This window comes from Xyrauchen texanus, chromosome 24, assembly GCF_025860055.1.
Source record: "Xyrauchen texanus isolate HMW12.3.18 chromosome 24, RBS_HiC_50CHRs, whole genome shotgun sequence".
In the NCBI taxonomy this organism is placed as follows: domain Eukaryota; kingdom Metazoa; phylum Chordata; class Actinopteri; order Cypriniformes; family Catostomidae; genus Xyrauchen; species Xyrauchen texanus.
Window position 1 is genome coordinate 38495878 of NC_068299.1, and position 12133 is coordinate 38508010.

General features: G+C 38.0%; 1 protein-coding gene across 1 annotated transcript in view; it reads right to left on the reverse strand.

Moving 5' to 3' along the window:
• fam83b (family with sequence similarity 83 member B) overlaps nucleotides 1–11610 on the reverse strand; it is a 29111-nt gene extending 17501 nt beyond the window's left edge. The window contains exons 1-2 of the mRNA XM_052089682.1: nucleotides 11391–11610; nucleotides 9976–10482 (exon numbers count right to left, since the gene is read on the reverse strand). Of these exons, the coding sequence (XP_051945642.1) occupies nucleotides 9976–10434 (459 nt within the window). The 5' untranslated portion in view covers nucleotides 10435–10482; nucleotides 11391–11610. The remainder of the gene's footprint in view (nucleotides 1–9975; nucleotides 10483–11390) is intronic.
• Nucleotides 11611–12133: the final 523 nt, after the last annotated feature.

The window sequence follows — 12133 nt, forward strand, 5'->3', positions numbered from 1 at the left end:
CATAAGCTTCTCACAATAAGTTGCTGAAATTTTGTCCCATTCTTCCAGACAGAACTGGTATGAGTCAGGTTTGTAGGCCTCCTTGCTCGCACACACTTTTTCAGTTCTGCCCACAAATGTTCTATCAGATTGAGGTCAAGGCTTTGTGATGGCCACTCCAGTACCTTGATTTTGTTGTCCTTAAGCCATTTTGCCACAACTTTAGAGGTATGCTTGGGGTTATTGTCCATTTGGAAGACCCATTTGTGACTGAGCTTTAACTTCCTGGCTGATGTCTTGAGATGTTGCTTCAATATATACAATTTTCCATCCTCACGATGCCATCTATTTTGTGAAGTGCACAAGTCCATCCTGCAGCAAAGCAGTGCCACAATGTGATGCTGCCACCCCCATGCTTCACGGATGGGATGGAGTTTTTCGGCTTGCAAGCCTCACCCTTTTTCCTCCAAACATAACTATGGTCATTATGGCCAAATAGTTAAATTTTTGTTTCATTAGAGCAGATTATATTTCTCCAAAAAGTAAGATTTTTGTCCCTATTTGCACTTGCAAACTGTAGTCTGATTTTTTATTGTGGATAGTTGTACTGTGGATATAGATACTTGTCTACCTTTTTCCTCCATCATCTTCTCAAGGTCCTTTCATGTTGTTGTGGGATTGATTTGCACTTTTCACACGAAACTATGTTCATTTCTGTGAGACAGAATGCATCTCCTTCCTGAACGGTATGATGGCTGCGTGGTCCCATGGTGTTTTATACTTGGATTTTTGTACAGATGAAGGTGGTACATTAAAGCTTTTATAAATTGATCCCACGGATGACCAGACTTGTGGAGGTCAAAAAAAAATTCTGAAGTCTTGGCTGATTTCTTATGATTTTCCCATGATGTCAAGCAAAGAGGCACTGAGTTTGAAGGTAAGCCTTAAAATACATCCACAGGTACACCTCCAATTCAGTACACCTCCTATCAGAAACTAATTGGCTAATTGTTTAAAGGCTTGACATAATTTTCTAGAATTTTCCAAGCTGCTTAAAGGCACAGTTAGCTAAATGTATGTAAACTTCTGACCCCCTGGAATTGTGATATAGTCAATTAAAAGTTAAACAATCTGTCTGTAAATAATTGTTGGACAAATTACTTGTGTTATGAACAAAGTAGATGTCCTAAACTTTCCAAAACTACAGTTTGCTAAAATTAAATCTGTGAAGTGGTTAAAAAAAGTGTTTTATTGATCTAAGTGTATGTAAACTTCTGACTTCAACTGTAGCACTGTTTGGGGTATTGATCTATTTCTCTTGGGCCCCCCTCAGTGGCTGGGCCCCTTAAGAGCAGCCCTGGTTATGGTTTACAGCTCCCATAGCATCAGCAACTGATGCAGCGTAGAAATTACCTTCTTTCAAGGGAACACCTCGGTTACTCACGTAACTTCAAGATCCTTCCAGGTCACCTGGAGAGAAGAGTGTCCAAGTCACACCAGGGACCAGTTCTTGGACTCCTCCTCTTCTCGATCTACACTATATCACTCGGACCTATCATTAAGGCACATGGTATTTCCTGCCACTGCTACACAGGTGATACGCAGCTCTGCCGTCATTCCAGCATGATGACCCTACTGTCTCAGCCTGTATCTCTGCTGCCTCTCGGAGATCTCTGCCTGGATGAAGGAACGTAAATTTCACCTCAGCCTTGCCATGACAGAACTCCTCGTGATCCCAGACAACCTGCTGTTGACCACAACCTCTCTATTCATCTTGGTTCAACTACGCTGACGCCAACCAGAACAGGTCGGAACCTGGGAGTGGTGGTGGATGACCAGTTTAACTTCACTGCCAACACCTCATCAATTGCACGGTCTTGCTGTTTTGCACTTTACACTATCAGAAAAATCAGACATCTCTTTTCTGAATATGCCACACACTCAAGCTACAAAGCTTGACTTCATGACTGCATGATGGCAGTAATCGAGTAGGTCATGTCACTCATTTGACAAGATGTGAAACATCAATGTCTAACAGAGAGATAACATAACGTAAAGGTGTTTTTTTTTTTTACATCACTTCGCAAACTTGAATATTGGCATAGGTTGTCATATATTGAACTGGAACAGCCAGTCATAATCATACCAATGTTTTCCCAAAGAAGTCAGTGCACTGAGGCTGCTTTTAGGTTCAAATGTTTTCTATTATCAAATCTTAAGTGTCATTTTGACAAGTTCACTGTAATTATTTACAGTACATTTTAATATAACAATACAAAAGTTTTTTCTTCTTTATTTTTGTTAAGGCTAAATCTACTCGTAACATTCCTTGAAAGGAGGGAACAATATGCTAAGTCAGTAGCTGAAGCTGTGGGAGCTCCTCACTGAGGCGATGACCTTGAAACCCTACAACATTACGTCAGTTTAATTGGTTGGGTGCTTGGCACTTCACCTCATGCTATGACATCGTGGACAAATAAGCTGTAGACCAATGCCTCACGTCAGGATTTTCCGATTGAAGGAAAGGAGAGCGTATCTCTTATTCCTAAAAATCTAAGTTGGGACATACTAGACCTGAAGGAGGGAATTTAAGAAGACAATGAAACTTCAACATGGTCACGTCACTTCACACTCTCTTGGTGCAAACATTGTGTCCACCTGCATTTGTGCAAAGCAACAACCTCTTCAAATATAAATGATTTTAGCTGCCGAGCTAGCTTGGTATTATTTTGATGTTACACTACAAATTAGTAAATTTAAACAACAAAAAGGATAATGTGAGACTACAGAAGTGGTTCCCATTTAATGACTGATAAGAATACAAGTCAATACAAACCTTCATTTACTTTAATTTTCCTTAGGAAGATTTCTCAGGACAAGAGGCAAAACATTACACTTGATAAACTACTTTTATCAAGTTTGGCACAGATAAACCAACAGTGGCTTATTTTGACACAGCATCTTAGGTTGGTTATGATGGATTACAGTTCTCACAGTGTACATACCCATAGAGGCCTGCCACTCAAGAATTACTAGTGGACAGATGAGTGATTGCTGTCTATTTGCTTGCTGATGATCTGTCAACTGGTGGTCGGCCAACCACGGCATGCCAATGGTAAACCACCCAAAAAACATTGGTAAACTGACAGGTCATTCATTGTTTGCTGGGTTAGTGGTAGGGACATTCCCAGCTGAGTTTGGTTAAAAACTATCCAACATTGTGAAAATAACCTAACAAAATGATCCTGCAGACTCAACCAAGTATTCTGGGATAAAAAATTGCCCAGCATAATTTGGAGTAATTTAAAAAAGGCCCATTAGATTCATGTTCTTGTTTAACCCACCCTCACACTCTTTATTTGGTTTAATTTAACATTAACCATCAGTACAATCTATGTGCTTTGTATTATATTTGTCATTTATGACTCACACAGCGACAGAGGCCCTCTTACATTTCTATTCAAAGTGTCTCCTCTCCTCGATTCCTTTACTTCAAAGAGCCATTTTATAATAAAGAGACGGAAAGTGCTTCCTTAATGTGGGACACAATCCAAAATAATTATATATTTTTAACGGTTTAAAAATGGATTTATTCTGAAAATATGCCTTATCAAGTAAGGCGGGACACTGCACATCTGCATTGGCATCTGCACAGTCATCAATTACAATGGTATCAAAATTTACATTTTGCACATGCTGCCACTATATTTAGCAAAAATATATTGACTCACTAACCATTGACTCATTTAGCAAAGAAGAACTCTTAGGAACCTCACACAATTAATTGCTGATGCACTGTTGACATATCCCATTGTATGAAGTCATTTTCTATTGTCCATGTGAATGACATCGCCTTCAGTTGAATTGAAACATGGCTTGCCAGAGGCCAATATGCAAAGTAATATCAATATACTGTTTTTTAACTGCTGAGACGTACTCTTATCTGATAAAGTAATATGTATTGACTTATTATGTTTTCATTATGATACTCTAAAGAATTGAGTCCATAATAGCCTTTACTATTCATATTTTTACTTGTTTTATGAAAAACAATTACTCTTACTGTTCCAAAACCTAGTGAGCTGCCAACTCATCACATCAATGATGTCATTTTAAGGCATAAAGGAACACTCCGGGTGCAAAGAATATTCTAAAGATTAGGCATCTTAATTATGCTTAATTTTGCTGAGCTCAGTGAAAAGAATAAGTCCAATATGAAGGACAAAACAAGAGCAATAAACATACATGTCATTGAGGGATGGGCGATGCCATTTTTGACTATCATTTCTATAGTGGTTATTCCAATTGCTACTGTCAGAGGTTGCTCTACAAATAACCATTATATCTTAATCAGTATATTATTTGAGCAGAATTCAATTAAAATGTTACATTTTCATTAGCCAAATCCCCCAACACGTCTACGTAGGCAAACTTTGATTATAGTCCAAATAAGGAAAATTTGATAATGCAGCCAAGAAATGATTAGTTTATCATTTATTAGTTGATGATTAGTTAATGATTAGTTTATCTCTATAATCTTCTTGTCCGAGTCGTTCGTTCTTTTGTCACGTGACAGCTGTATGTGCATTGCGTATACGGCCGTCATGTGACAAAAGAACGAACGACTCGGACCAGAAGACTCGAGAGGTGAACTAATCATTTCTGTTTCCTGCACAGAGCCTATGTGGTTTACACGTAACAAACAAACAGATGTTGCGCAATGCACATGCACGGCCAACACAAAATTAACGAATCACTTTCTGAGACATGTTCTTTGAGTCACATAAACGATTTGTTCAAAATGAATGAATTGTTCATGAACGACCCATCACTATCATTTAATCACATCTGTAGTAACACTGTTAACCTTACCCTAAATCCTAAACCCCAACCTCTACCCTAAACCTAACCCTACTCCTATACATCAACCTCAGTAGCAGCAAATACAAATCTTCTGAGAATTTTACACAATAAATGCATTGCGTAGTATGTATTTCAATGTTAGTACATAGTAGGTAAATACACCTAACATAATGTGGGACCATTCCAATTATGTTATCTCTTCTTATTTTTATGTTTATGGTCAAGATCAAAAGGTAGCTCAGGACGAATGGTGGCTATTTTGTTTGCAACAGCACATTCATGTCGGTGCATCTGTTTAGAGTGTTCAATAGAAGTGCTGTCTTATTAAATTATTACAGCCAATGCTTTAATCATCTCCCATCATCAAAATCAAATGCAAATTGCATTGCTCAGAATGAAGCCTGTGCATTCTCACTTCTTACTAATAAGGATTCACTCCACACCCCGGCAGCAGGACTTTCTTTGCATGAATTCCTTTTTTTTTGTTTTTTTTTTCAGTTATGCTGAGTTCTCATGGACACACCCAAGTATTCTGATCAACTGGAAAGGGAGTGATCGTTTGAGTGGTGCACATTGCACAACATCATTCTTTGTTTACCTTATGTTTGTTACTGTTGCCGGGTTGAAATTCAATTTAGTACTTATTCTGATGCCTAGAGGTTGATGTACCTGTGCTTCAGTGGGGATTTCTTTAAGACTGCAAGGGAAGCTCAGCTTCCCCTATAATGTCAAAAAAATAATGGTCAAATATGTACTATTGTGTAAACAATTTATTGACTAAAAATGCGTTAGAACACGTTCATCTCGAAGACGAGTTCGTTCAGAATCAGCTACATTACATATAGCAGGTCGGCTGACTCGATTTGCTTCTCATACATTCCCGTAGCGTCAGTGCATTTCCCTGTTGAAGCCGAGCGTCCATTGACTTCAATGTGGCTGCTCTGAACAGTTTTTTTCAGTGCTCCGAAAACAGACGGTCATTGGATAAATGCTGCGATTATGTCCCGCCCACGGACGCTCAGCGTCTCTGGGGGTGAATGAGGAGTGGGCTGGCCTGGACTCCGGGCTTCTGCGTGATGATTGGAGGATCTGTCGAAAGACTGCATCTCCTTTTGATTGACAGCGAATCTGAACTATAAGAAGTCACTGAAGCTATTTCGCGCTCAGTCCCATCACGGATTTCTCAAGTGTAGTCGAAAGACAAACTGCTGCAACCTATTTCTTTATATTTGTTTGGCGAAATTGCTAGTCAATTTGCATAATACATTTCACACAATTATACACCACATTCCTTGTTTCAGTTTTACCAAGTTTAATATATTTTGTTTTAGAGTGTTCGTTCGTTCGTTCGTTCGTTCGTTCATACAGTAGGCTAGGCTAGCGTCATACGGGTGAAACTGCGCACGATGGCAGACGGTGCTAATATTGTCGACCTGATTTTGGCGAAGCCATTTGAAAGTCTTCCTTACGAGGAAAAAATTAGAATTAAACAGCAGGGCAGATCAACACCTAAGATTGATTTAGTGCAAAAAATAGGGTAAATAAGTTTATAATGTAGGCCGAAAATGAGCTTCCCCTCTTTGAAAGACCAGCAGCCGCCACTGCTGTGCTTATCATATCTTAAGCAAGGTTTAAGACGTGTTTCACAAGACTTGATTCAATTGAAATCAGCGTGGAGCCTCCTCTGACGTTATGTGGGATTCACATGGCGATCAGGCAGGGCAGTGGAAATGGATGACAGTTTTCCTCCACACATCTGACATTTCACAGATAGAGTGGTGACACACAGTGATGCTGGTCTCATCAGTGGACTATGAAGCCCATGAAAAATGGTATACAGACACATTGGTTTGAAACCATTTAAGCCTTTAACAAGACTGTTAAACAATATTGCAGAGGCATCGTTAATCTTCCCAAGCCTGTCACGAACATGTCCACATTAAATTTGACCTCAAAATCAAATCAAAGTAAAAAAAAATGATACCTTATTTTGTATTGTGACATTATTTTCATAACCCCCCCCCCCCCCCCTTAGCTTTATAATTGAAATATATATATATATATTCAGATAATTAAAATGCATTACATTCCTGTAGCAGAAGAGTTAATCATTGATAAGACAATACAAAAAGCGGCTTTAGAATACAATGTATTGTTTACTACCATATTATTGATCATAAGTCAATCATTGGCACACAGTTTATCCATTACACAAGTGAATTTGTCAATCAGTTGGAGATTTATTATGAGAACTTATTTAAGGGCCTGTCAATCTACACCTGCGTCAGATGTCTCGGGTGTGTTGTGTCATAAATATAAAATTTTTAGGTCACTTTGTCAAGTTAAATATAGTTTAATACTTAGAACACATCTTGAGATCCCTTAGTTCGAATTTGCGCTCCATCAAGTGATTTGAACGCAAGAACGTAACGAATGTCTGTTTTGTGCAGTGTAGTCTTCACTGTATAAACTGTGTGTTGCTTATACAGCTGAAATTTCAATTACTGCCCTCTGGAGTAAACAGGTGGTATTACAAGCTTGCATTGCTCAAGAATCTTCCTTATTACAATCCGGGGGCAGTGCGATTAATTGCGTAAATTTTTTTAACACGTTATTTTTTATTAAATTAAATCACACTGAATTAACGCGTTAAATCAACAGCCCTAATATATATATATATTACACACACACACACACACACACACACGGTATATAATGTATTACAGAACTTTTTTCCCCCAGAGATTCAACTAAAACAATTACACAGCAGTGCTGGGCCTGAAGAGAATACTCTTTAAAGGTTAGAGTATAGTCAGTTAAATGTTAGGCCACATTTTATATCATTCTTCAGTGTCAAGCATACCACATGTCTGCTCGAGAAGCCCATTTGGGGAGATATAAAAAACAAACAAACATAAAAAACAGCAACTAAATAACAGATTTGACCTCTGAGTACTCTGGACGATGTTTTCACATTCAGTACTTTGTGAACATTATTTAGAAAGACATGTCTTTAGTGGAAAATTTGGAGACCCCGCTCTATTTTCTTCTTCTTCTTCTTCTTTTTTCTTTAATGTAGAAGTTGTCTGCCTGGTGAGTGGCCTGTCTAAGTTTTTATGGTAGGTGTTGCTGTAGATCAAAGACATGCCTTGTATCTCAGCACTTAAAAGATCTTTACTCACATAGCTTTGATCAATTACTGTTTTGACCCTGAGGAAAAACAGCAAGCTACAATACATCTCACTCTGAAAACTAGCCTGGAAATACTCTCTGAAAAATAGATGTGGAAATACTGATTGTACTTCTATTTCATGGAAACGATTCATGCTGGAACATATTATATGAAATATATCCTGTTATTCCTCATTGCTATAGCCACCAACATAGTTTATGATTAACTAGTACCTTGAATCCTTGACAGGCATTGTGTCAATTTACCTTGAGTAATAGAGCGCAACATTTTCAGTTGCCTTGGGTTTTTACATATGAATTAAATTCTTCAGAAAAGAGATGCCATGAACCAAACCGACCAGCTTTGAGATGAAGTATTGCTTATGATTTAATTTAATCATGAAGTTGAAATCGCATTGATTTGAGGCTTCTACAGAATCATAATTTAGCAACTTCAGAGCCGATAGGTTTGCTTGACAGATTCATACATTTTTACTACCAAAATCCAACTGTTGCGCTCCACTCACATTAAAAACATTTTAAAAGGTTTTATTAATCACATGCTCGGCAGCGGTGACTTATCAAACAGAAATATATTTAAACTACCTTTAACTGTTGAGGCCGCTACCATAAATATATATATTTTTTTCATACATGATGACACGAATGTCAAGCCTGAGCTTTCAAAGATCTAAGAGTTTAAGGCTATGTCTACATTAATTTGAAAACGGCGTTTTCATTTCAAAATGCTCTCTGTCCACACTAACATTTTCAAGTGTTTTCCAAAAGTTGCTCGTCCACACTGAAACGTATGAAAATGCTTAAATCGTGTCAATGCACATGTGGAAAACCCCCGCAGCATGTACAGGCTGAAACGCAATTGTCCTCGTGTTCCGTTGCCGGACACCAATTCCGAGTAAACTTTCCTTCGCCTTAGAAGGAATGCAATGAGAAGGTGACATTTATTTTTTAACAATGCTATCAAAGTGAGTATCAGGCACAACAGCGCTGCTAAAACACAGGCCGCCTTCTTGATTGTTTTGGTTGGATAGATCACATCGATGATGCGTCATCATTTTCCAAATCATCCGTTTTCACAGTCCACACTACAACGCAAAAACAGCATTTTCAAATGTATCCACTTTGGAGTGCATTTTCAAAAAGCTCAGTTTTCGCGGACAAAAATGTCTCAGTGTGGACGGAAGGCCAAAACGGAGAGAAAGAGGCGTTTTCAAACAAAAACGTATTAGTGTGGACTAGGCCTAAAACTTGTAATCATCATGTTGTTCCAAACCCTCCAAATATGCTTTTTTTCCATTGAAAAATTCACAATAGGAAATGTCTTTCTTTCTTTCTTTCTTTCTTTCTTTCTTTCTTTCTTTCTTTCTTTCTCTCTCTCTGACCGGGGTTTGTTTGAGATGAGGTTTACATTGATTTTCCCAGACACAAAAGCTATCCACCCATCCATAATGTGAGTGTGTTAACAGATCTAAGCACTTATATTTGTGAATCAATGTCTTGGAATAAGTCTCAAAATTAAAGTGTAAAAATATACATTTATATATACATATATTTTCAATACAGCGAACATGGCTTGGCATTTATTTGCACATTAAATTATTGATATAAAATGAGCAGTGTGATTCTGTTTAATGTATTGAGATCTTTCAAAACAGTGCATTTGCATTTGTAAATAGTATCTGCCACATAGTGCAGCTATTTTCACCAAAATAGTCTGGTAAAACCACAAAAATATACGACAAACTAACTAATAGATGTCCCCAAATTTGCATAAAATATGTGAACAGAAGCTTTCTGCTTTTACCTTAGAAAGACAATGTTGCACCTGCTTGTTGTGCAGCTATGTGTTTCTAAACTCTCATGTACATGATCTGCAGCAAGACTGGTTTCAAAGAGGCGTTTATTTACACCCTTCTCACCATGTTGTTTCATCAACATTACCTGCTTGGCATCCTGTATGTGTTTGCAGATCACTTCCTTGATGGTGGGGCTGTTTTGGCGGGGTGGATGGAAGAGCAGGTCTATGCTGGTCTGAAGTCTACTGTGCGAGGGTTCAGGCCAGCCTAAGTCCAGGTTTGGAGGGTCTGTGTCAGAGTTAGTGGGCCAGTATGTACCCGTGGAGGAAGCGTCATCCCGGGGACAGTCCACTTCCTCTGAGTGGTTGTTGGTGGGTGGCTGTACGACACTCTCTGTAATGTGATGGATTTCCTCCTCTGACAGGAAGCCCCATATGCCCTCCTTTTTGATAAAAGTTTGATACAAATCTTCTCCCCCACTGACCAGACTGTCAATGGCTAACCGATATGCCTCCTTGTAATGCGGTTGTATATAATCCTCAGCCTTGAACTCTTCCTTGCAAGAAGACAGCAGGGACAAGTCCGATTCCATCATGACGTCCATCTGGAATCTGGATTCCTATTTGGCAAAACACTGTACAGTCTCACCCACCTAAGAAACAACACACAGTGTTCAAAGGGATATTTCATGCAAAATGAAAATTATTCTGTCCTGATTTAATCACCCTCATTTCATTTCAAACTCTTTCAAACTTTTATTCTTATGCGAGCACAAATGGAGAAACGTTAACAAATCCCTCTTGTCAAAAGAGTGGTAGTTGATAGTGACTCACTTTAAAGCTTAAAAATGACCCCAAAGTATCGTAAAAGTAGTCTATAAAATTACGAACATTTCTTACAGTGTACCATGACATTATTTTCAATATCTTATACATTTTTGTTTGTTTAGGTCTTGTAGAACTTATTTCGAATATCTATATTGGAACAGTTTTTTTCAAAAACTTTCAGAAAACCTTTTCTCTGTTTTTAATCAGTCACATGAACATAAACCTAAGGGCTGTTTAGTTTTAAGCTCTTTAAAGACACCGTACGACATCAGCACATTCTGAAGATAAAACTGCAACTAAAATCCATGTATAGACCAAGATAAATAGAAGGCATGCAATTTAAATGTGGGAATCTTGCAGTCTAAGAACAATTTGTGCATGTGATGTAGTGCCAAACAATCTGACATGGTACTTAAGAACCAACTGAAACTTGTATTTCAATATATGAAACAATACAGACAGGTAAGTGTATGGCAAAAGAAAATAAAACATAATTGGTATACTATCTGTGCATTTCCTTTGATTACTTCCAAACAATTCAGTATCCTTTTAATGTAAGGCTAAGTATTAGTTCATCATATACCTTGCAGTACTTCTACATCATTTGTATACTTACTCATTAATAGTCTTTTAAAATACTTGAAGCTCTGACATTGCAAATACTGAAACTTACCTTTTAGTATATGAACTAAATGTAGACTAAATTAAGTAGAAGTATGACAAAGCAACTCACCTGTCAATCTCTCCAATTGTCTTTGGCTACTTCCAAAAAATGCAGCACCTTTTACATATAGAGTATGAAACTAAAGTCTTGGCCATTTGTGTATGTCAAAAGTTTCCGAATTTACTTAGAAATCAACATGCTGCGTCTCTTAGCATTGTTATCCCTTGTTTAATCAGTACAGCTGAAAACTTTGTCATAAGTCAAGGGGAATTTGTTACCCACTGAACAAACCTGAATGTTTCTGAACACTCAAAGTTCTGAGTAGCTGATGGAGGGCGGAGATTCAAGTTCTCACATGCAAATAATACTTGCGTCTCACTGGCCAGAGGCACTAAACCTGTCTGATATCGTGAGGACACTCCCCCATTCTCTCTCTCTCTCTCTGCTTAGAGAAAGTTCATAGTTCATAAAGTTGATGGTTTCGTTTGTTTTAATTTCTGTTTTATAGAAGCCTTGTCTGGTCTGTCAAATCAATGCCATTTCTTCCCTGATAGCACATACATCACACAGATGTGTCAAAAGTATCAGTACTTCAGTATAAAGTTGAAAGTAAAATAAAAAAGATGTAATAATAACAGTGTATCTGACGTACCAGTACCGAGCACCAACTCAATTCGGTCCCCTTGAGCTGTCTGACTCACAAACGCTGCTTTCAAACTTTCAAATGCCTATTAAAGCATGTGCTCTCTTACATCTTTTACACTGAAATGGACAATTAATCAAATTGAAATTGTGATATGTCCCAGTGTGAT